The sequence below is a fragment of the Artibeus jamaicensis genome, unplaced genomic scaffold, assembly GCF_021234435.1.
Source record: "Artibeus jamaicensis isolate MK-2021 breed Jamaican fruit bat unplaced genomic scaffold, CSHL_Jam_final contig_685, whole genome shotgun sequence".
NCBI lineage: Eukaryota > Metazoa > Chordata > Mammalia > Chiroptera > Phyllostomidae > Artibeus > Artibeus jamaicensis.
In genome coordinates, this window is record NW_026521924.1 from 20538228 (window position 1) to 20564294 (window position 26067).

Genomic DNA, 26067 nt, shown 5'->3' on the forward strand with positions numbered 1-26067 from the left:
TTTATCCTTCCACAGAATAGTTATTTATTGATTGCTTACTACAGAGTAGGACATGTTCTAAACATCTTATTACATACATTGATGTTCTAATCAGCACAATAACACGGAAGTAGACTATTATCCTACTATTATTCCCATTTTACAGATGAGGATGCTCAGACGCAGAGTTAAAATAAGGTTTGCTTAGTTTCCCAGCTTGTAGGTAGTGAAGCTGGGATTTGAATCTAAGAAGTCTTGTTCTAGAACCCTGGCTCTTAACCAGTCCTCCTACATATTTTCATGCTTCTTATGTCTATGTTTAATGGCTACATTATAGTATATATAGTTTTTATCCTCTCATTATGGTTATCCCATTTTTTTATATCCTCATCCGATTTTTTTCATTGCTTTGGTGGGGGGATGGGTGGAGAGAGAGAGAAAGAGAGAAGCATCAATGTGAGAAAGATTGATTTTTTTCCTCTCATATGCGCCATGACTGGTAATTGAACCTGTGACCTTTGGGTTTACAGGATGATGCTCCAACCAACTGAGCCACATGGCTAGGGCTATAAGTTTCTTGAAAGCATTTATTTCATTTTCTTACATTTAATCATTAATATACTTAATAAAATTTTCTTATATTTAAAAAAACTTTCAAAAATTCTAAGGAGAATTTAAAAGCAATTAAGCTTGTTTTTATTGTTTTTTCCTTGTATTTTTAAACATTTAAAAAATTTATTTAGTTTTAGAAAGAGGGGAAGGAGAGAGAAAGGAAACTTCAATGTGCAGTTGCTTCTCACTGGGCCCTCTACTGGGGAGCTGGCCCACAATGTGCCCTGACTGGGAATCAAACTGGGGAACCTCTGGTTCCCAGGCTGGTGCTCAGTCCACTGAGCCACACCAGTAAGGGCTGGAATATGCATTTTATACCAGAGCCTCCTACATGGAATTTGAGAACTAGCTTGTCTTCTTTTTTTTTCTTAAAACATTTTTTTTCTTCCAATAATCTGTTACCTGGGATGGATGCTAAATATTCCTTAAATATTTGGAAACCATTAACTCATTTTTTACTAATAATTAGCTTAAAGCAAATGGACATTTTTAAAATTTTATTTGTATATGGCATACACAATTTTGGACATACTTCAGTGGAATAAAGGGAACACCACCTTTTTCCTGTGGGTAAACCTTGACATTTTTGAAACATTTATTCAGTATCTACTGTGTGCCAGGGACGACTAAAGGATTCAGGAAGTGAGGTTTCCACTCAAGAAAGGTTGACACCCTTGTGGTGAAGATATCTTTACACATCTAACGAGTAAGCTAATATGAAGCTTGGTGTTGACATCCTCTTACAGGCACTCAGAGTTGGGGAGGAGGGATGGTATGAGGAATCAAGAAAAGCTTTATCAAAGAGAGGACATTTGAGCTGTGTCTTAAAGAATGAGTACTGCCCTGGCTGGTGTGGCTCAGTTGGTTGGAGCATTGTCCTGTAACCGAAAGGTTGTGGGTTTGAATTCTATCAGGATGCATAAGGGAGGCCCCCAGTTGATGCTTCTCTTGTCGCTTTCTCTCTCCAAAAAGCAATTAAAAATGTCCTTGGGTGAGGATTAAAAAAAAGAAAAAAGTACTTCATAAGGTGGATGAGGGTAGACAAGGTGAGGAGTGGTGGTTAACTCAGTGGGAGTACTGTGAGCAGTAATATGGAGTATGAAAATGCTCGTTAGGTTTAAGGAATGACCAGTAATTGTGGCTGTAGCTTGTCAGTGTGTCGGGGGTGTGTAGGGGAGTGGGGCGGGAGGGAAGCAGTAGTAGTAGGTGAGTCTGGGAAGGTAGACTGAGTACCTTCCATTAGAATCCTAGTAAGGATTTTTAAAATTGGGTAAAATAATCTTAAACTTTATATGGAAGAATAAATGACTGAGAATAGCCAGGAAAGTTTTTAAAAGAATTTAAAAGTTTTTAAAAGGGAAAGTGAAGGAGCTTCCTTTATAAATATTAAGAAATTTCATCAAGCCACTGAATTTAAATGTTGACATTAGCATAGGAATATTCAAATGGTTGAGCAGAACAGATTCACAGATAGACTCCCATATAAATGAGAATTTAATATGACCCAACTGGTATTTCAGTTTATTGAGAAAGGATGTAGTTTTAATAAATGATGCTGGCACAAGTATCTAAAAGAAAATTAAATTGGACCTTTTTTATGCCTCTTATAGAAGTAAATTCCAGATGAATATAAAACTTAAATGTGAACAATTCAACAATTATCTTTCATGGAAATCTAGTAGACTTCATATACACTTTAGGGTTATATTTTCAAATTCTTGGACCTTGACCCATATAGTAAGTGAAGTGTATTTTACATCATGACCCAGAACAAATGCATATATAAAATAATGAAGCAAGTTTCACAGAATATGACTTAACCTTTACTGTATGATGCCTTTATTGTATATTCATATAATTAAAAATTAAAGCTTTGACTATTTCTTTTATTTCATGACTTACACTGAAAAATGCCGATAAAGTAGATGGGAGGGAGAAACCACCTGTACTTTTCAGACTATAAGACACACATTTCCCCCCCAAGTTTGGGGAGGAATAATGGTTGTTAATGCTGCTGTTGAGTTCTGTTTACATTTATATTGGTGAAATACTATGTTTATGTTATTAAATATTTTACTACATTTTTGCTTCAAAATTTTTTTCCTCTAAAACCTAGGTGCATCTTATGGTCCGAAAAATATGGTAAGTCAGACTCAAAACTAGAAGTTATAAAATAAAGGTAAATATTTGGCTGGAATGATGAAATTTTACTTCATACCTGTCAAATTGGCAAATCGATCAGTCTGATTCCTGGTAAGAAGTTGGTGGTGAGAGGAGGGAGGAAAGAGGGTCCATTCAGTTGTAATGTAAATGGAGTTGTTATAGCTTTTTTGAGATGCAGTCTGGCAAGACTTACTAACCATTAAAAGTACATACATTCTTTGATCCAAGCGTTTCACCCTTGGGTATTTGTTCCATAGAAATTAAAAAGCCACTGTTTAAAATATATGAACAAGCATGTTTATTGCATCAGTATTGCTTGGTAACAAAACAAAACAAAAAACAATGGGAGTTGGGGAATGAAATTAATGTACCTTATTAGGAGACTGGTTAATAAATTATGCCATGTCCATGTCATGGAATGTTACACAGCCATTAGGAAGAATCTTGTGAATTGGAAGGATATTCATAAGTACTGTTGAATGCATAAAAACTTACAGAAAAGTATACAATCCCTAGTTATGACTATATATATAAATTATTTTAATAATACTGAGAGTGGAGCAAAATACAACAGGAAGTGTTGGGTTATTGAGATAGATTATTTATCCAGAGAGGTGGATTATTTGGGTAGTGAATAAAACCAGATAAAAAAATGAAAAAGTTGAAAAACTACTATATAGTGTGTATATTTTATACTGTATATATAATATATATGTGTATATGTATATATATGATAATTTTTTTAAATGATGAAAAAGTATGTGGTATAGAAATAAGTTGTCATCTAATAGGATGGCTTCCTATCCTATCAGAGGTTCCCTTTTTCCCCTTCCATTTTTGAGAGGGGAATGTGGAAGGCACCAAGATATTTTGGGGGAAATTCCTTAAAAATTCTGAGGAAACTAAGGCATCCGTCCTCCCTCAAATTGTTCATTGCTGGTCCAGCCCTCCTGTCTTCCCATTTCAGGGCTTCTTAGTGTTAGAGGAGGAGGACATCAGACCTCGTAGTGTCACTGAATGGTGCCTCGGCCCAGTTCACCAGATTCCAAAAGAAGCTGAAAAGATTGAATAAAATCATGGGATGGGACTCAGGAGGGGAAAGGGAAAGTGATGGCTTCCTCTTGTATAGAAAGGAGAAAGAAAGGTAGTTTGAGACCAATTTGTGAATGAGTTTGACTTTCACGCTAGGGAGTTTGATCTTCATTCTGTAGGCCAGTGATTCACAAATACCATATCCTCTTGAAAAACACCGATACTTGTTGAGCTGGAATGAAGTTTTCTAAGGTAAAGTTAAACAGTGCTAGTTTCTTCCAGTTTGAAGAAAAATTAGCTTAAGGCATAGAACTTTTTAAAGATTATATGTACCTGTGTATTTTGTTTAAACATTGCTGGCTGGGCAAACATTTCACAGCAAGTAGTAAGTAGAAGTAAACAAATGATTTGGAAAGGGCTAACCATTCTTGACTCTTCATGGATATAGCATTTATGATTGTAATACTTCCATTGCATTCATGCAGATATGCTTTCTGTGGCTAAAATTTCTCATTGGTATGATAGACTTAGACGTCATTTCATGGAGAATATATAGCCTGGGGAGCAGCAGTACATGCCATGGAGAATGTATGGGATAGAGAGAGACTGTACATGCCATGGTTAAGAATATGGTCCCTGGAATCCAGCAAATGTGGGTTCAAAACCCAGCTCTACCATATTACGGAAGCTTCAGTTAAGAAGCAAACCTCTCTATGCCTCACTTTTTTCATCTGTGAAGTTGAGATAACATTATTTAATAGTCATAGAGTTGTTTTGATGATCACATGAGTAGTATGTAGTAAATACTCAGTAAGTGGCAACTCTTCATCTGCTTTCTGAAGGACACTATGCCTTCTACGTGTTAGATTGCTGAAGTTTGTGTGACATTGCTGCAGGGAATGAAATATTTTCAAAGAATAGTATGTCTGATTGAGGACACTGGTGGGAAATTGCAGGGGTATGTGTCCAGCACATGTAGTAGGTACTTGGAAACCGTTGACTGAAAAATCTGGGTCTTCAAGTAAACTCTTTCCTTTGTCTCCCTTTCCTACTTAAGGTACTCCATTCTTTCATCTGTCTCTATCCTGGAACATAGAGTGAGGAGGGTTCCCTCACGCTGTAAGTGTACTGGATCTGATAAGCGTATGGCCAGCGAAAATGATAAGCCTATCATTTTCTCCCCTTGCGTAATGGCCATCTGTCTCAGCTCCACTTGAGGCTTCTGAGGGCTCTTTTGGGGGAGGTTGTCAGATAGCTAGTTTCTTCTTAGGGTTTGCCTTCCTACCCAATCTCACCATGAGGCTAGTTTAGGACATTTCTCAAAATACTTAGATGTGTTTTTTTCTCAGTCTTGATTCAATATGTTTGCAGCTTCTTTATCTTGCTACATAGGGTAAATCTGTATTTTACTTCCTTTTATTAATTTGCAGCAGTATAATTTGACATGTAATTCTGTTTTGTCTTTTCAGGTGCCATTTGGATAGTCCTTTAGCGGCACGATGTACTCTGAGTGGAGGTCCCTGCATTTGGTGATTCAGAATGATCAGGGTCACACCAGTGTTCTGCACAGCTATCCAGAGAGCGTTGGGCGAGAGGTGGCAAATGCGGTGGTCCATCCTCTTGGGCAGGCCTTAGTTACTCCGTCAGTGGCTGGTAGTGAGAGTTTGTTAAAAACTGACAAAGAAGTAAGTGTTTCTGCATTTCATCCTACTGTGCGAAAATACGTTTATTAATGAAGAATTTATTTAACATCTTCTTAGTGGATTTCTGCCTAACGCAATATGACTTCTCGATTTTGATCTTATTTGGGTTGTGGGTTGGAGGCTCAAGAGTTCTGGCAGTTACAAGGAATAGGTTGTGTCATTGTGCTGCTGGGACATCCTGCCAGCCAGACTCAACTCTTCACGTGAGCTGTGTGCCCAGGACAGAGACTTGTGTGTCAGGACCTTTCTCCTGAACTCAAGATTAAGTCTTCAGATTTCCATTCAGAGGTGTGTTTGGAAAGTCTTCATTTTTACCTGAGGAGCTTTTTTGTTCTCTTCAGAGTACACCAGCAGAGACTTACCCCAAGGAGCATCACTTACTGTGGTATACTCTCCTTTTAGTGTATTTGGAATCCCTTGCTGCTTTGTCCTGGGAAGAGGTGGCACATGAGTCGATAGAGGTTCTCTGGTACCACCTTGTTTATTCTCTGTTCCTGCCCTTAAAAGGATATGAGACTAGTCCTTTTATCTAGTGTCCTCTAGAATTGTACAGTTAAACATACCTGCCCCTTTGTCTTTCATCTGATAATTAGGGACTTGCAACCACTTTTAAAATTCTTTCTCCTGTGCGGCTAACTCCTGCCCCCTTAACTAATGTTAACGTTAATGTCATATATATTACATTACATTATATTGTTATATTGCTATTAATGTATTTTCTACCCTTAGCCTTTGTAGTTTTCTTTTTGCCTATGTAGTTTTTGAGCTTAAAAATTTTAGTTTGCATATTTATCTTGGTTCAACTTTAGTTTTATGCTGCGGAAGACTTTTTGAATCCTGAATTTCTATCTAACAAATTAGCTATGCTTTTTTAGCTTTGTGACATCTACTAATGGTCAGCATATAATCTGTTTTTCTCTTTTTTTCTAAGTTAAAATTTTGGCAGTCTTTGGCACGCCATTGGGCACCTTATTCCATAATGACCTTCATATGTTAATCCAGTGTTACTGTGTTATCTGGTGTTTCAACCAATTATAAATCCAGCCATTCTACTTTCTGTTCAGTCATAGGTCTCCATCTTGACCATAGGACATCCTGCATCTCACCAAATTTCTTACTAAAGCCTAGATTTCCCTTTGCCAGAGAAGGCCATTAATGGCATGATGAGAATAGCTTCTCATTTTTAGTTGGAAGACCAGGGTTCAAGTTTTCAGCTTCAGTATTTCCAAACAAGTGACTTGGGCCAAATTGCTTAATCTTGCTAAGCTTCTTCTTATCTATAAAGTGATACTTTACCCTCTCACAGGGTTGTTTTGATGGTTAGATGATATTTATGAAAGAGCTTTGTAAACTGTGAAGATTATACAATTGTCAGCTGCCTTCATGGTAACCATGTTAATAAAGGAATGAAGCTCGTCTGGCATGACTTGTTCTTTTTGAGCAGACTGGTTCCCAGTAATCACGCTTCCCTTTTATAAGTGCTCACTGATCATCTACTTAGTAATTTGTTCCAGTTTTATCTGGAATTCATTTAAACCTTTATGCTACAGTATTGGAATATAGCTTCATCTTCTTTTGCAAATTGGGCTGTTTTCTCTTTCCCATCACACCTTGTTCATTCTTTATGACTACAGGCAGTGGTTCAGCAGTTTCTTAGGCAAGTTCTTTCAGTTTCTAGGATGTGATTCAGGTGGGTCAGGAGGCTGGAACTCATTTAGTGTAGCTAACCGCCTTGTTAAAATTTTATCCTGCTTCATTCCCTTCTCACTTACGCTTGTTCTTTTTAAATATTATTTTCTGTGGTAGTCACAAGGTAAGAATTGAGTGTCAGTTCATTTTCCTTCCTTTTGTTAATGTTGCATAATCTGGAAATGAAATGTGAATTTGTGTACATGATTTCCTCCTAAATGACACATGTACCTTTATGTAATTACATAGTGAAAAGTATCTAAAATTTTCTGTTTCTTTGCCTCCGGTCTATAGGGAAAATGAAGATGTCCTGTACTTAACTTTATATTTCACAGAGCAAACAATAATAATGTCTAAAGGGTAAGCCCTGGCTGGGGTGGCTCAGTGAATTGAGTGTCAGCCTGTGAAACAAAGGATTGCTGGTTCAGTTCCCAGTCAGGGCACATGCCTAGATTTCGGGCAAGGTCTCCAATAGGGTGTGTGTGAGAGGCCACCACACACTGATGTTTCTCTCCCTCTCTTTCTCCTCCCTTCCCCTCTCTCTCTAAAAATAAATAAATAAAAAATTTAAAATGGGGTAGTAAAAACCAATATAGGCTTAATATTTAGAAATAGGTAATTTTTTTCCTTCTTAAATCTTTTGCTTAGGAAATGTATAAGTGTATCTTATATGTGGCAAGTGTGTTCTCTAGAATAAATCTGATATTCTAGATATCAGACATTGAGATGAATATATTGTCAATTGAGAGATTTTTTTTGGCAGTAAAAGAGGTCAACATTTTAAGTCAGTCTACTGAGATATAGATAGGGATATGTGATCATTCTATTTGTATATTTTCTTTTGTTTAGGTAAAATGGACCATGGAAGTAATTTGCTATGGATTGACCCTACCATTGGATGGAGAAACTGTAAAATACTGTGTTGATGTATATACAGACTGGATTATGGCTTTAGTGTTGCCGAAAGATTCTATTCCATTGCCGGTTATTAAAGAGCCTAATTTATATGTTCAAAGTATACTAAAACACCTGCAAAATCTGTTCGTACCAAGGTAAGCTATATCTGTCTCTGGCCTGTTTACCAAGGCCAGGGTGAAACATTCATAAAGGTTACTTTCTTTATATCATAGGAACTGATTTCATTTGTTAGTACTTTGAATAAGCTTTTATTACTTGTTCAGTTAAAGAGTGTATTCTTATGAATGTTAGGAGAGATGGGCTTATATAATGTTTAAATGTATGCTTATTTTAAAGGCTTTTGGTTTTTCTTGTAAATCTGATAGTTATTAGATATTAAAATACTGTGTTCCCATTCCCTTCCACTCAAAAAGACACTTTAGCCTGTCGTAATTTTTGTTTCCACTTACACTAAAAGCTGCTTAGCCTTCTGCCTTAAAATAAATCTTTCCTATGAGAGAATAAAGACACTGAAGTAAGAAGACTTGATGTTATTTTGGGTAGGTTGTAGTAGATAGGCCAAAAGGTTATCTCGACAGTTTGCTACTGATTTCCACCCATCTTTGAGGCAAAGACCTTAAATAGTGTAAGGTAGGATAAGGACCTTACTTGTTCTTAAATTTTTTATTGTGGTTTAAAAAAAAATTATGTAATTGGTACAGAATTTGGGGACTGTATGAGTGAATGAAGAAGAAAGCATTAATTGCCTACCCATTTATGGGGATTTTCTGTAAGAAAAATCTGTTTTCAGCTATGTTTTCTGTCTTTGAAAGAGGCAAGGGGATTGATTGTCTCCTTTTGGAAAAGTTTTAGTTGGAGCTTTTGGTCTGTCAGATGGTGAGGGACATTGAATCATCCAAAAACCAGCTCTGTAAATTTTAGCTTTTTAAATTTAGAAGGAAGATTACTTTGGAAAATCTGAATTAAAAAGGAAAACTCTCCATTAAGAATTCTGGTGCCTAGGATCAAGTGTAAACTCCTTACTTTGTGTGAAATGCCTGCTGTGATCTGGCCTTTAGCCAGATTAGCTACTACTAAATGTTCATGAGCCCTGTTCTTTGATCAGATTCATAAATTAAACATTCCCTAAGATTTATTAAAGATCTTCTTCATCATCACTTACTTTTTCATTTTCCTTCTCCTTCTCTCTGAGCTGTCTTCATTGCACTTTTGTTGGTTTATCTTAAATCCTGTCTTGTGAAAAGAAGCCTTACCGAACCATCGAGGCCCATAGTGATCAAACCTTTGGTGAACATCTGTGGTACTTCCTGTGTCACTCGTATCTCCCCACTGTTTTATTGCATATTATTTTTTTAAATTGAATTTATTAGGTTTACATTGGTTAATAAAATCATACAGGTTTAAGGAGTATAATTCTATAATATATCGCCTGTATATTATATTGTGTGTTCACTACTACAAGTCATGTTTCTTTTTATCACCACTTATCCCCCCTTTATTGCTTATCTTTTAAAATGTGTATGTCTCATTTCCCCATCTAACCGACTTGAGGGCAGGAACTTGGCTGTACATATTTTATACTTCCACAGTGTTTGGTACAATACTGGTATTACCTTAGGTGTGAATTAAATGTTCTTTGCTTGTATTTGTTGATTTCAAATGGAAATAACAGGAAATGGTTGGCAATAATTTGCATAGTGCTTGTGACTAAGCAGGTTTTTCTCAAATGGTATACTGGTTTTAATGTTTTCTTGTCATCCCATTTTGGAGACCAATTTGCTGGCCTTTGTGTGTGCATGATCAGTCTCATTACTTGTGTTGTCACTGCGTCTGGTGTACTCTTTGTACCCATACCACCTCTCAGAGCTCTGTCTGTACTGGTAAAAAAAAAATCAGTGTCATTTGAGTTCATTAGACTTTTATTTTTACCTTTTGAGAATCATGACCACCATACAAATGGTTGATTTTACTATTTGTAATTAGCTTGTTTTCTCAAAAGTTGTGTGTGTGCATACTTCTGACAGGGTACTGAACTGAGTCTTAAGAGTTCTCCTGGAGTACATCCAAGCATTCAGTGAGAGTGAGGAGTTGGCAGCATAGGTAAACATAGCTTGCCTCCTTGCACAACCACATCAAAGTTACAACTAAAATATAGAACAGTCATCACTCAGAACCATCAGAAATTGAGTTGAATGAAAGTCTGACAACTATAGAATTAAAGAAACCACATCCATCCAGACTGGTAGGGGGAATGGAGGTGCAGAATGGGCTCTCCTCATATCCACATGTAGTCATAAAAATTCAGCAGGGATATCTTGGGAGTGAGGAATCCCAGCCCCTCACCAGGCTCCCCAGCCCAGGATTCCAGTGCCAGGAAGATAAGTCCCCACAGCTTCTGGCTGCAAAACCAGGGGGGATTGAGTTGGTGGAAGAAATTTTTAGAATCCTAAGAAATTCCTTTTATTTTATTTTTTAAGATTTTATTACTTTTTAGATTTTATTTATATTTAGAAGGGAAGGGAAAGAGAGAGGGAGAGAAATATCAATGTATAGTTGATTCTCGTGTCTCCTGCTGGGAAATGGCCCCTGCTGAGAACTGGCTTGGAACCCATGCATGTGCCCTGACCGGGAATCGAACCACAATCCTTTGGTTTGCAGGCTAGCACTCAATCCACTGAGCCACACCAGCCAGGGCTAAAAAAAAGATATTTTTTATAAACCATTGTTTGGCAAAGTTTTTTGTAAAGAGCTAGATAGTAAATATTTTTAGGCAGCTTTGTGGGTCATCTGTTGCAACTACTCATCTCTGCTGGTGTAGAGAGCACAGCCAATAGACAATATATAAATGAATGAGCATGTCTGTGTTCTAGTAAAACTTTATTTGTAAAACTGATGGCAGGCTAGATTTGACCCATGGGCCATAATTCACCAGACCCTGCTCTAGAATGGTTTATCTGAAGAGCATAAGTTACTTCTGAGAATATTGGGGGAAGAGGGGGAAAAATATTGGGGGAAAGGAAAATCTCTGGTGTTTAGACCATTCTATTTACTCTTTAGTAAAGATTTTTGTTGTTTTTCTTAGCTTTAGAAACTTAGACATTATTCCTGAATTTACACCTTTTGAGTGAGTCTACTGTAGCTAAGGACCAGATGTTTCCTCTCCAGGAAATAGTATAGGCCTTGGCTCCCATTTGGGAGGTATACAGTGTTACTGCTGGCTTGGAAGAGTGTCATCCCCAGCATTACTAGTGCCACTTTTATTTCTTATTCTGGGCTTCCTCTTACTTGGCTAGATGAGGTTTTGAACTACTATATAATTTTTTTTATTCTTCTTTAAGTAGTCAGAGCAGCAGACACAAACTTGAGCCCTCACGGCTTCACATGGACTAGATTCACCTCCAGCCGAACACGGGCCATCTTCCTGCTCTTGAGGGCTCTTGGCTCTTCCTACATGACTGTCTCATTTTGCTCTAGGTCTGACTTATTTGGGGAAAACTTAGTGGTGTCATTTGTTTGCAACTCAAGGGTAAGTGCCTGGTTTTTGTGGCTCATGGCTTAGAATCTGAGAATGCCTATCCTAAAGTTGGGGTAGGAGTTCTAGGGGTGTTTGCTTCATTTTCTGGATTTCTTGAGGAGGCTCTGAGATTCCCTGCTCTGACTCAGACATGTTTTTGTAGTTCTTCTTTGTTTTAAAGATTTTATTTATTTATTTATTTATTTATTTATTTATTTATTTATTTATTTTTAGAGAGAGGAGAGGTGAGGGGAGGGAGAAGGAGAGGGAGAGAAACATCGATGTGCAAGAGATACATCAATTGGTTGCCTCTCATGCACCCTCAACTGGGACCCTGGCCTGCATCCCAGGCATGTGCCCTCACTTGGAATCAAACTGGCAATCGTTTGGTTCACAGGCCAGCACTCCATCCACTGAGCCACAACAGCCAGGGCTACTAGACCTTTATGACATGTCATAATATATAGAAACGTGGCTTCAGGAGTTATTTCAATGATACTAGTTACTTTTCTAGGGTGTCACTTAGGAAGTCTGGAGGCCAACACAACGTTTGCTAATGCAGTGGGTTTCCTACTGTTCTAGAAATTCTCAGATGGTCTACTTTGGAGAGTGGGGTTAAGGGTTGGAGCTTGGACCTCTATCTTCTTTCCTTTTTAGCCCCAGCCCTCATACTTTACTCCCCTGGGAAAAAAAAATGGTTCTGTGTACTAAAGAGAGTTACAAACTCCTTTTAGGGTATTTGAGAAGCTTTGGAGTTCCCATCTTGAGTTAAGATGCTATTTTTATTAGAACAGCAGTATCAGGTGCTCATCTTTGAGACAATTGCCTGCATACCTCATGAGTTTTACGGACCTGTTAGTGTAGTCCATTGGGTCTATAGGTTCTTTGCTGGCAGATACAAGTTTCAAGGAGACTATGAACACTATACAATTCCTATGTAGAATTCTTGTGAGTGTGTGTTTAAAAAATTTTAAGAAGACTGCAAAGTCCTGTGTGCTTCAGTGTATAGCAGGAGTGGTTGTGGGTATTCATCCTTTCACTCAACAGAAACTTATCACATACCTTTTGTTATGTGCCAGGCATATTGTAAACATAGAAAATCCAAAGGTGAAGCTTATGTTTCTAGTATTCCCCCCTTGCCCCAGAAGCTTTGAAGCTCTCATAGGAGTGGTAGGTTGAGAACCCAGAGTGCTGAACTGTATGACAGGGAAGAAGTAACTTTGAACTGAAGAGGTTGTACCTAGTCCTTAAGTCTGCTGATACTCTTAGGGAGTATTGTTATTGGACCATTGCTTGCTGTGTCTGTAAGTTGCCTGACCTTAAGCTGTTGCTTTCTCAAGGCTCGTCAGTGACATCTGTCTGTCTTCTTCAGGCAGGAACAGGGCTCCAGTCAGATCCGACTATGCTTACAGGTCCTGAGAGCCATTCAGAAACTGGCTCGTGAGTCATCCATCATGGCCCGAGAAACCTGGGAAGTCTTACTGTTGTTTCTTCTGCAGATTAATGACATACTTCTAGCCCCTCCAACTGTTCAAGGTTTGTTTACTTTTTCTAATTTATTTCTGAGCTTCAAAGAGTTTACCTTTAAATTCAATGAGTAGTAGGCTCAGTGGGGATTTAAATTTTGTCATGATAGATGATAAACCAAGGTTAACAATTCTTAGGGAACCCTCAAAGGCACGATATGAAGTTATTTTTACCTTCAGTGATAGTAGAGTGAATTAATGCATTTTTTATAATGATGGGAACAGTAGTTTGTTTGCTATATTAGGATAGAATCTGTATAAGAAACAACAAACTATTAAATTAGAGCCTATACAATAATGTACCTGGTTACAAAGTAGTTATCAAAGTAGACTCTGAACACTTGATAGCTACAGAAGATATTTTCTTCAGCAGATGAAACCTACACAGTCTTAAAGTGTTCTATTTTGAAGTATGACAGCATTCTATTGGTCACCTAGCCATTGAAAAACCTCCAATTTTATAAGACTTTAGAATGTGTCTTAGAAGCCCTGGTTTGTAGCACAGTGTATACAGATGATAAATTGACATACTAGTTCAAGTTCCCTGTCACTTATTCATCTCTGTAGTCTTTTTACTAATATACATGTGAGTGTGCTTGGGCTCACACAGATGCAGTGTCCAGGAAAATATCTACAAGGCATCATGGAATTTTTGGTTCAAAGGGACCCTGTAATAGGAATACCTTGTCTAGTATTGACAGTCACTTGACCAGTCATTGATTCATTGTCTCTCTGCTCCCCACTTCCCAGGCCTGGGATATCAGGCCTGGGAATTATGTAGGAAGGCAGTGTATCCCCTTCTGGGATTGTTACTGTTGAAACTTTGTTTCTGCTCATTTCCTAATCCTTCCACATTTCTACAATTTTTCCTCCAATCCCAAGTTTACCCTTTTGAGCTCTGCAGTGTACAGACTACTGCTCTATTCCCTGGTTCCAGGACTTGGAGCAGGGGAGCAGCTATCTTTTTCATGGTTGAGTCTTGTCCTGCCCAGCAGTAGTCCTTTTGCTTCCTTCTTTGTCTCCCTGGTCCTGGAAGGGTGGCTTTCAAACACCTGAAGCAATGTATTACTAAGTTTGGAGGTAGAAAAACCTAATTCCTTTATTTACTGGCTGTGTGAATTTGGGCAAGTTACTTAAATTTTCTGAACCTAAGTATTCTCATCTCCAAAATGGGTTAACTGATAATCGGTAATAAGTGTCATAAATACCTACCCTGTAGAATTAATGTGAGGATTATGGGAGGTTATGTGTATCAACTAGTTGGCCCAGAAACTGACTCCTACACATCACTCATCATAGGCCCTCATCCTTTCCTCTCTTCCCTCTGTGCCTCCTGTCCTACCTACTTGCTGGAAGATTAAGATCTTCAATAAGAACCGAGCAGAGTGACTTGAAAACTTTCAAAGTAATAATTGGTTGATGTATCCATGATTTCCTTCATAGATGCTAAGAATCATTTCTTCTTCTTACTATTAAATGGTTGTTTGAAAGTCAAAACTTAACATTGTAGTTATTTTAATTTTTTGACCAGTCCTCCCAAATCAGTGAATTGAAGATTCTCCTTTAAAAAAATAATAATATACCAAAATAATATACCAAAGATATGTTTTCTTTTTGTTGGTAAGGTGGCATTGCTGAGAATCTAGCAGAGAAGTTGATTGGTGTTCTCTTTGAGGTTTGGTTACTGGCTTGTACTCGGTGCTTCCCAACACCTCCTTATTGGAAAACAGCCAAAGAGATGGTGGCTAACTGGAGGCACCACCCGGCAGTGGTGGAGCAGTGGAGCAAGGTCATCTGTGCACTCACTTCAAGGTAGGCATTGGCTCACCTTCCCTCATCAGTCTGGCCTAGTTCTGTCTTTCTGGGATTTATGGAGTGCATTGTAAAACCTGTATCTTGTGTCTATTATTATGGTATTTTAGATGTAGAATCAAGCCACTTTAAAAAAAATAGATGTAGTAGTTTGGCTAGTGCCTGTCTAATCTAAAAGTTTTCAGATTAAACAATTGTCTTGGAGAAGCAGATAAACTCTGTACTCTACCCACCTCCCCCCAAAATCCCACTCTTGTTCTGATTATTAAAATACAGGATGGGCCCTGGCTGGTGTAGCTCACTGGATTGAGCGCGGGCCTGTGAAGCAAAGGATCGCGGTTCGATTCCCAGTCAGGGCACATGCCTGGGTTGCAGGCCAGTTCCCAGTGGGGGATAGATACATGAGAGGCAACCACACATTGATATATGTTTCTCTCCCTCTTTCCTTCCATTCCCCTCTCTCTGAAAATAAATAAATAAAATATTTTTAAAAATACAGGATGGGGTAAAAGTAGGTGTACAGTGGTGAGTTCATGAAACAGTTTATTCTTGTATTATTGTTATTAATCATTGTATTATTTTCTATAAGAACAACTGTAAACCTACTTTTGCTCTGCTCTGTATTCATGATCTATTACTCTTTTGTTCTGAAATAAAAAATTTGTTTAAAAAAAATAGATAGGGCTCTTAGCCCTGGCCAGTAGCTCAACTGGTTGGAGCATCGTCCCATACACGAAAAGGTGGTGGGATTGATGCCTGGTCACGGCACAACCTACATTGTGGGTTCAGTCCCTGGTCGGAGAGTGTATGGGAAGCAACCGATTCATGTTTCTTGCTTACTCTCCCTGAAATCAATAAACATATTCTTGGGTGAAGATTAAAAAAAATGTGAGCTGTCACAGAAATTGTAGGATCTTAGTTTCCGCCACGTGATCACTATTTGAAAAAAAAAACAAACATAAAAAGGTATAACAGAAAAAGTTAAGTTCACCAGAAATCCTGTCATATATTTTTTTTATACATACTTCTGTAGAAATGGGATCATACAGTATGTGCTACTTTTAACCAAAGTAGGCTGGTTTTTATAATAATAATTTTACCTTTTTACTACCTCTATAAGACAGGTGGCAAACACAAGGCCCTCAGGCTAAATCCAGCCCTTTTCCTTGTTTCATCCAGCCCAGTACCTTGTTTCTACCCACAGCAGCACAGAGCTCTCGCTTAACAGTGAAGGAGTAGTTACATTTACACAGTCCTAAAATCACATTTGGCCCATTGAAGGCAACTGTGCGGCTGGTGTGGCCCCTGTGAAAATGAGATTGACACACCTGCTGTATATAATGCCATCACTCAACCCTACATGTTTAAAAAAATTTTTTTTACTTAAACTTTTTTCAATTACAGTTGACATTCGATATTATATTGATTTCAGGTGTACAGCATAGTGGTTAGACATTTATGTAACTTAGGAAGTGATCCCCTGATAAGTCTAGTACACACCTGGCACCATACGTAGTTATTACAATATTATCAACCATATTCCCTGTGCTGTACTTTACATTCCCATAATCAGCCCTGCACCTTTTAATATATAACTCTAAAAGGTGAGGATTTTTAAAACATGTAGTCACAATATAAATTTAAGTCTATTCATTTATAATATATAATTTATAAAGTATAAGTAAAATGTAAATATAAGTGATTGATGAAAATCAAATTATTAATAAGTGTTTTAAATCTTTTATAAAACTAGAAATCTGCTTTTAGCTAGTCCGTTTTATAAACAAGTGTTTTTATTTATCTTATTCACTTCAGTGAGATATAATACGTGTTTCATCTATTTTCTCTTGTATTTTAATTCTTGAATATTATTCCCTTAAGAAATGAACTTAGTGGTGTGCATTTTTTAATTTTCTAGATTGCTACGCTTTACTTATGGTCCTTCATTTCCTCCATTTAAAGTTCCCGATGAAGATGCCAGTCTGATCCCTCCTGAAATGGATAATGAATGTGTTGCACAGACATGGTTTCGCTTTTTACATATGTTAAGGTACTGTTATTTTACTTTCTCGTGTGCTCTTTACCCAATAAGTGTCTTAGGAGCTACACTGTAATTCTTTTGTGGGATTTTAGAGTGTCGGGTGGAGCCACATAGAAGCACGACACCCGTATCAGTTGCCTCCTGTTCTCCCTGGCCTAGCAGGGCCGTGCTGTCCTCAGCTGCTCTTGGTCTCTCCTCTTAGGAGCTTGTTCCTTGTGGTAGATTCAGGATTTGTTCTCTTGCATGTGGCTGCAGCCTGGATGATACCTCTCCCAGGACTTTCTCACATTCTGTGGGGACTGGAGCCTCGCATGCTCCTCTCTCTGACCAGCACTAACTGGTCAGTCTGGCCCTCAGGGGCCCTCTTCTAGTAGCTGTGTTGTTTAAAATTTTGCTGAGGGATACACTGTTAAATTTTACAGGGAGATAAGTTGTTCCTTCCTGCTGTTTCTTTTTTTGTAGTAATTCTAATCAATTCAGCTTCATCACTTCCTTACTTTGTCTCTACCTGCCACACTCTTGTGCTCTGGAACTTCTGTTGTGTGTACTGTCTTGATTCTTAAACATCTTCCTTGTATATCTTCTCTTTCTGATTTGACTACCCTCATGTTTCTATTTGTGTACTAGTGATTCTAAATTACTCTGTATGCCTGCCTGGTGTAGCTCAGTGGGTTAGGCATCATCGCCCAAACCAAAAGGTCCTTGGTTCAACCTCCAGTCAGGCCGCATGCCTGGGTTGTAGTCCAGGCCCCTGGCTGGGGGCATGTGAGAGGCAACTAATCAGTTTTCTCTCTCTTTCTCCCTGCCTTCTCCTTTCTCTAAAAATAAATGAATAAAATATTTTTTAATAAATTACTTTGTATGACCCTTTTATAAATTAAAGATGTTAACTATTTTCTATCTTTTTTCAGTTTGTGTTTTTCATCTTTCAGTGATTTCACTTTATATTTTTAATTTTTGTAATCATTTTCTGTTTAAGAGTAGAAAATTTTTCTGTGTTCTTATTTTCATTGGAATGCCTCTACAACATGAAATCTCGAGTGGGATATTGGTTGTTGATATTAGATATTCTTTTTTATGTTCCTGGTTTCTAGGAACAAATTAAAATTTCAAATTAAAAAATTTGAAAATTTAAAAAATTTAAGTAGATTTTATTCAAATCATATTTTGAGATTTATTTTAAGCATTTAAATGGTTATTCTTTTTTACCTGCTGATGTGAATAGTAATTTATTTCAATATGAAATTATTCTTCAGTCCTGAGAGAAAAGTTATGGTTCGTTATAGAATGCTAGTCTTAATTTTTTTTCCAAATTGTCTCGAGTTCTCCTTTTTTTTACTGATTTACATTTTGGTAACTTAAAGAAAAAGAACGGAAAACTTCCTATGTTTTGCTATGCCCTGTTTTGTGGGGGTTATATGTTCCTTAGAATTTGAAATAAATCACCAGTGAAACTTTAATCCTGGAATCTTTTTTACTGGTAGTTCTCAGATAATCTTTTCTCATTTCTTTACTATTTATCTTTTCAGGGGTTGTCTTCTGTAGCTGAAAGATTTTATTATTTTATTAAGGATTCTTTGGGCTCTAAAGAGTAGGAGTCTACTTAAGTAAGTGCAGGTGAAAAAGGTTATTGCCTGATGATAGAGAAGTCTCACTGAGTTCCAAGAGGCAGTGAGCGTCCAGCACTCAAGATGGGGATGGATCGAGTCAGCCTTGGGATGATCTCCTCTGTCATCTCTCTCTTGGCTTTTTGTTTCTCTTGTGCCTGTACACACTGTTCTTTCCCCCCCACCCCCCGAGTCTGTTTCTTTCTGCCTTAAGGGTACATGCAACCTCGTGGTAACTTGTCCAGTGCTGTAAATACTGTTTCGACTTTCCAGCTCTAGCCATTTCAGTTCACTGGGGCTTTTTCTTTGCTCAGATTCTCAAAATGGATAAATTGGATTAAATTATTTTTGTTTGTTAGGCCACATCAATTATAGGTGTCTAGCAGACATCTGGATAGACACCTTTTGGATGTTTTTACCCTGTTGGTTAAATGAGCTGTTGCTGGGTGGGAGGCAGGCCCCTGAGGGTTATTCAGAAAGAGCTGCCATGGTCATTGGCAAATTTCCTGGGAAAAAGAGCTGAATATGATGGGGAGATAGGCACCAACATGTAGTGTGGTAATGCTCTATCTTCTTCCAGGGGAGAAAAAATGTTTCCCTTGATTAGAATACTACTGTCCTTAGACTAGTTTGTGCATGGGCACCTGCCCTTCAGGTCCCACCTGCAGGTTCTGTTTTAGTAAATCTAGGTTGAGTCTGGGTCTTTAAACAGGTTCTCCACATGTGTTAGATGTAGAGCGTGTTGAACTATAGGAGTGCAGTTTCTGTGTTCAGTCTATATCCTTTGTTACCTATTTCAAATTTTATTATTTTTTTTGCCAGTAAAATCATTTCAGGTTTACATGTGGAGAAACTGGTATAAGCTTTCTGGCACTGCCACTAAACTTATCTCCTCTACCCCACATGATGAACTACAGTTCTGTGGGTACATTGTACTAACACTAGAAGTCTATACATATACTTCCTTTTCCCTGCTTGCAATTAAGAGTCTAAGTGATAGGAAATAGGGGTTTCAAAGGACAGAGCATTTATAAACCACCGATTTGTATTTCTTGGCCTAGTTCTTTTGGCCTTATAGATAGTGGAAATTCTTTCCAGGTGCTGCCTGTAGATTTATTAACAATATCACTTTGGGTTGAAGAAGCCATTTAATGAATAGCTGAGCAAACCATTTTGAATGGAAATCTAAATCTATTTTTTAGTGGAAATATAACTCAAGCCCACATACATTGTTTTAAAATGTATGACTTCAGTACATACACATGAATACAAACACTAATCCCAATTTAAAAATAGTTTTTAAAAAACTGAGTATGTTAATATTAAAGTACAGTTTTTTTCTTGGAGTTCTTGTTGACTTGCAATTTTTCTTCCATTGCTTAATTCCAAACACATTAGAAAAATATCCATGTATATTCTTTTTTTTTTTTTTAAATATTTATTTATTTATTTATTTATTTATTTATTTATTTATCTTTAGAGGGGAAGGAGAGAGGGAGAGAAACATCAATGTATGGTTGCCTCTAGTGCATCCCCTGCTGGGAACTGGCCTGCAGGAAACTGGCTTGCAACCCAGGCATGTGCCCTGACTGGGAATTGAACCGTGATCCTCTGGTTCGCAGACCTGCGCTCAGTCCACTGAGCTACACCAGCCAGGGCTCCATGTATATTCTTAAAAATTAAAAAGTTCTAGTCTTATTTTGATGCTCATCCTCTAAATAGGCAGAGTGAGTTTATGTGCACACTGCGGATCTTTTGTGAAGAAGTGCTCGTGGTGGAGTCCCTGGCCTGTTTAGTACAGATCAGTCTCCTCTCTGAATTAAATAGGCACAAACAGCCCTGTTCTTAAAATCGATTGCATGTTTCTTATTGGTAAAGAAACTTTTAAATATATAATTAATTCTCCTCTCTCTCTTGATAGTAATCCCGTGGATTTGAGTAATCCAGCCATTATAAGCTCTACTCCCAAATTTCAGGAACAGTTCTTGAATGTGAGCGGAATGCCACAAGAATTGAATCAGTATCCCTGCCTTAAACATCTGCCTCAAATATTTTTTCGTGCCATGCGTGGAATCAGCTGTCTGGTGGATGCATTCTTAGGTGAGTTTTGTGTGTGTTGCTAGATGGAGATAACTCTAGAGTCTAGTTTTAGGAACTATTATGAAAGACGAAAGAAAAAGATGAACAGATATGATTATGAATAACAGAGTATTTGCAACACCTGTAATAGCTAGAGGGTTTTTGTTGTCCTTATATAAATAGACCAAACAATGCTAACAAAAACAATAAGACCTGGTAGATAAATGGACAAAGGGTATGAATGAAAGATTTGCATAAGAGGACAGTGTTCATTCTCACTAGCAATCCAAGAAAATACAGATTCAAATGCATTAATAGGTGTTGTTAGAAGGCAAATTTCTCTTGTGAGCTACTGTTTTTCACATTTTAGGAATATGAAAAGTCAGAATTATTTTTACCTGTTGAAAGGCATGGTATTTAATATGTATCGTTTTCTGAAGCATTCGTTATTTGTACTTGTTAATATACAAGGGGGGGCCAAAAAAAAGCTCCAACATTTATTTATAAAAAATTGTGTATTTATTCTTACATGTTTAAATTTCAGTCACCTTCAAAGTACTCTCCATTTGATGTGATACATCTATTAAGATGTTTCTTTCTGCTTCCAAAAACAGTTTTTAAAGTCATTAATTTTGCTGCCTTTTAGTGCTTCTTCTGTATTTTGCTTCACCTCTTCCACATCAGCAAAATGTTTTTCTTTGAGGACTTTTTTCATCCAGGAAAACAGAAAAAAATGTCACTTAGGGCAAAATTGGGTGAATAGGGAGGGCGGGGCATGGGGGTCATGTCATTTTTGATCAAAAACTACTGAATACTCTACACAGTATAGGCAGATGTGCTTGTGAATTACCCATCATGAAACAGGCAAACACTTTGAAAGAATCATAAAAAAAAAATTCCCTGAAGCCAAATGCAGCCTCTCACAACAACACCAGCTGGTACACTGATACAGATGGGTTCCTAGAACACTCACCTAGTGAGGGAAGCCTGTACTACAAGGGGCCTGCTCTTCAGGAGATAATTTGAGGGTTTTGGGGTCCCCCCCTTGTATTATGTAGGTAATATACAGGGTGGGCAAAAATAGGTTTATAGTTGTAATACAAATAAATAATATAATAATAAATAATAATGCCAGAATAAACTGTTTTGTGTACTCACAACTATAAACCTACTTTGCTGACCACTTGCTGTATTAGTTCAAATTAAGTTTGCTGCATAACAACCAAAAACACCTGTGGTTGAAACAAAGATAGTTTACTTACACATGGGTTAAGCCCAAGGACTAGGCAGTACAGGGTTGCTGCAGCAGTTCCACCATTGTTAGAGACCCAAGGTACTTCCATCTTATGTCTCTCCATCCTTTGTGTATTCTCTCATGGGCCATGATGGTTGAATGAGGTCCAACTCTTCTGTTCAGGAATTACGAAGGAGAGTCTCCACTTGATTGGTCCCTTTACAGAGATTCCCTGGACCGTCCACCCAATACCACCTGTTTTTCTATGATCAGAACATGGCCACATTAGTTGTAAGAGAGGTTTGAAAATGAAGCTGTTTATTCTGCATAGCCACGGCCACCTAGAATTTGTGTTCTACAGCTCAGGAAGGGATGGCAAATGGATATTGGGAGGCTACTAGCCGTCTCTGTCATAGTCTGTACAGAGCATTCACTGGTGTTGCTTGAGGAAGATTTTCTGAACATATTTTGAACTATGAAGAATAACTCCATTCGTCTTTTCTTAAAGGCATTTCTAGACCCCGCTCAGACAGTGCTCCTCCAACACCCGTGAATAGATTAAGTATGCCTCAGAGCGCGGCCGTCAGTACCACCCCACCACATAACCGGAGGCACCGGGCTGTTACTGTGAATAAGGCCACCATGAAGACAAGCACAGTAAGAGTTTTTATCACCATTCTTATGCTGTGTAACATTGCCGTTTTAATCTGCCATCCTTTTAAAAAAGTCTTGCTGTTTTCTCAGATTTTTTCATGAGTGTGGATATATATATTCTTGTGTCCTTCTGATAGGTCAGTACTGCTCACGCCTCAAAAGTTCAGCACCAGACATCCTCCACTTCTCCTCTGTCAAGTCCAAATCAGACTACTTCAGAACCCCGGCCACTGCCTGCCCCTCAAAGACCAAAGGTTAACAGCATCTTGAATCTCTTTGGATCATGGTTATTTGATGCAGCATTTGTTCACTGTAAACTTCATAATGGGATAAACAGAGACAGCAGCATGACTGGTAAATATTGCTCAAGAAATATGTTATCATTTTTTCTTCCTTTTTTTTTTCTTTTTAATCTTTCCTACCTGCAAGATTAATATGCATCTTAAAAACCTCTCTGTCTCTGACGAAGCTGTGTCTTGTGCTTAACCCCTTCCAGCTGAAGTAACAGAATTTTGGAAGTTTTGCTACCTGTCCTTTTTATGTTTGTTCTGTGAGGTTTGACTTTTGTCTGTTTTTATTAGACACACCTTTCAAGGTTAGCTACTTTTTTTGTTCCATCAAATTCCTTTCAGTAGGTGACCTGGAAGTTCCCTTCATGTCAGCCAGGATAATAATGCTGATATTGAGAATTAAAAATTTTGTCCAGAAATTTATTCACAAGAAGTGTTTTCTTAGATTTTGACAGCCATTCACTCATTAGTGCATATACATATTAGAAAACTTCTGCTTCATAAAAGACTAAACCTCTCAGATTTTAGTCTATAGAACTTTATTTCAAGTGTACACTTTCAAAAATATCATTTTTCTGGAACTAAATTAAACTGGTGGACAATTAATAACCCTCATATCTTTATTTAGATTTTATAAGAGAAATGAAACATCATCTAAGTAAAATCTGATTTATTTTTGTCACCTTACCATTATATTTGGAAGTAATTGCATAGGGTACAGGATGGGAGTGTGGGTAGTGCAGAATATACTGAAGGAGGTTTATTTATGACATCTTACAGAGACGCATTGCAATAATGACTATCATTTACTGAACTGAATGTTCAGTGTGCCTCAGCCAGCACTGTGCGGCATGCATTAATGAGTGTATTGGTGGTTTGGGTAAGAAAGCACTTTTCTACTGGGGTTGAAAATAGGTTGAGGTAAAAGGAGGCCTAATTGCATTAGTTTGTGTATCTCTAAGGAGACTGTTAACTCCAAAGAGGAAACTAATGGCCATAAGGATCTCTGCTTTCTTTCAGATATGCATTCTTATGTATTATGTATCGTCTCAGAACTAAGGTCTATGACTGTTAGCACTGTACACATATAATTATTTTGGATATTCTTACAAATATTTTATGTTATTTAGAAAAGTTGTGACTATAAAGACATTTTCAGGAATATAATTTGAGATTGTGTGGTTCAGTTTAGGGATTCCCTTACTTATTTTGTTCAAATTCAGACACTTTATATTCTACCATTTCCATATTTTATTTACAAGTTCGAATTCTAGTGTTTACTTATGGATAAGTAAATGTATTTAGGATGACTAAATGAAAATTTAAAAACACTTTTTGGCTTTTATTTTTTTATATTCATATGCTTTATATTTTGATTTTTCTGAATCATTTATATTTATTTGTATTTCCTAGAATAAGTCATATTTTTACTTTTATTGAGATGAATTTCTTACTGTGTATCTTCTGGGTATCAAGCTGTTGACACTAAAATTCCTCAGTTCAGAATGGTTCAACCTGCTGCCTTCTTGGTGGGCTTACTTAAAGGGAACTTACAGATCTTCCTGCTCTCTAGGGGTTTTGTAACAGCTTTGCTCACCCTTTTGTGCCAAAAGAAGAAGTCAGTTTCAAATCATGTGTGGGCAACAAATTCTTTTAACTCTTAACATTTTTCATGGTCAGGAAGGGACAGAAATTTCTCTTCCCTGCCTTGTCAGAGATGAGGAAGGCTGTTACATTACCTGGGGAGATAGGAGGTATCCAGGTAGTTGAATGGGTTAGAGTACTGTTGGGTGCCACTCTTAAGGTCTTGGGGGTGGTGGGAGGTTTGGGAATACTAACATTGTTAGTCTGTTTTCTAAGTACTGGCTGTCATCAAGGAATTCTGCCATGTAGTTCACCTCAGACTTAAAATGTTTGCTTCTATGAACTGGTTAGCTTTAGATTTACTCAACAGTACACTGTGCTTTGTAAAAGTAACACTGAGCTGGGAAGGGTTAATGAACTAAAATTTTAATGCACGTTATGGGCAGTTCGAAACCTCAATTCTTTTGTAGTTGTGTAATTTTCTTTGTTCATTTCTTTTGCATGATACAAAAATTATAATTTTGGATCTGAATGCACAATTTCCTATGTTTTTGAACTAGCTTGTGGTATCATAAAGCTTTTAATCTAACTTTTAAAAAGCTAAGAAGCTTCTTAATTTACTGTAAAATTTCACCATCTTTAAAGTATTTTATAATTACTGCTGTCCTTTGATTTGTTTCCATTTATTTCTATTATCTTGCAGCATCTTTTATCCAAATTCTTCTTTCTTATAAATCTTGTAAGTAGGAACCAGAAGCTTCCTCTTATTGCAGTCATGTTTTTATTTTTTTCATAATTTCATTAAAAAATTTGATTGTCATTGTCTCTTGTAGTTTTTGCACTTGGGAAGAAAAATACTTTTCTGTGTTTTGAATGGGGAAGATTGTTGGCAAAAGCAAATTAATCTGCCTGAATCAGTCCCATTATTTCTGTACACTAGTCTGGTCATGTCATGAATTTCAGGATTTTGCACTAACTGTGTTTTGGCTCTTTTTTTTTTTAAAGCTTTAAGCTTATTTTTATACAGATTTAATGTTTGATTTGTATGCATTCTGCATGTAGTGTTTTTTAAATGTATTATTGCTGGATAGCTTATTCAGGACTAAAATGGCTCATGGGAAGTTGCATAAAGATTTATATTTGCCTCTGCATTCTATTAAATCTATTACAAAGTAATTTAAATATTTTGTGTAGAGTGATAAAAGATTTCAGAGTGATTTTTAACACATTCTGAAATCTTTTGTTAAAAATAATAGCAACTTTCGAAGGGCTTCTGTTTCAGTGACAACAAATGACCATGATGCTCTTACCAATACAATTTTCTGATTTATCAACCTCAAGTTAGCTGCTGTCTGTGGTTGTTAAAATTCATTTTCATTTTGCTTGGTTGGGCGATTCTTTGGTGTGTGTTTTGGAGTTGGGTGGGTGGTGGGAATGCTCTCTCTTCCTTCCTAAGCATTACTCTTCCTTCCTTTGCCCTCTCCCCAAAGTATAAAAACTAGCATGGGATTGCCCATTCAGAAGAGATGTTCATCTGGGGTAATGTGGAAATGGCAGTGGCTCTTTTTCTTAATGTTTAAGTATCATTCTATAGGGGGAGTTAAAAACAGAATGAATAATAGAAAAGCCA

The 26067-nt window shown here is 37.3% G+C and overlaps 1 protein-coding gene across 4 annotated transcripts in view; it reads left to right on the plus strand.

Moving 5' to 3' along the window:
• Nucleotides 1-26067, plus strand: part of RALGAPB (Ral GTPase activating protein non-catalytic subunit beta) — an 84989-nt gene that overhangs the window by 6494 nt on the left and 52428 nt on the right. For all 4 annotated transcript variants that reach the window (XM_037164720.2, XM_037164719.2, XM_037164723.2 and 1 more), the window contains 8 exons: nucleotides 5256-5471; nucleotides 8028-8230; nucleotides 12983-13146; nucleotides 14762-14948; nucleotides 16867-16998; nucleotides 20518-20696; nucleotides 22418-22566; nucleotides 22701-22917. In XM_037164720.2, coding sequence (XP_037020615.2) covers nucleotides 5286-5471; nucleotides 8028-8230; nucleotides 12983-13146; nucleotides 14762-14948; nucleotides 16867-16998; nucleotides 20518-20696; nucleotides 22418-22566; nucleotides 22701-22917 — 1417 coding nt within the window. In that variant the 5' untranslated portion in view covers nucleotides 5256-5285. The remainder of the gene's footprint in view (nucleotides 1-5255; nucleotides 5472-8027; nucleotides 8231-12982; nucleotides 13147-14761; nucleotides 14949-16866; nucleotides 16999-20517; nucleotides 20697-22417; nucleotides 22567-22700; nucleotides 22918-26067) is intronic.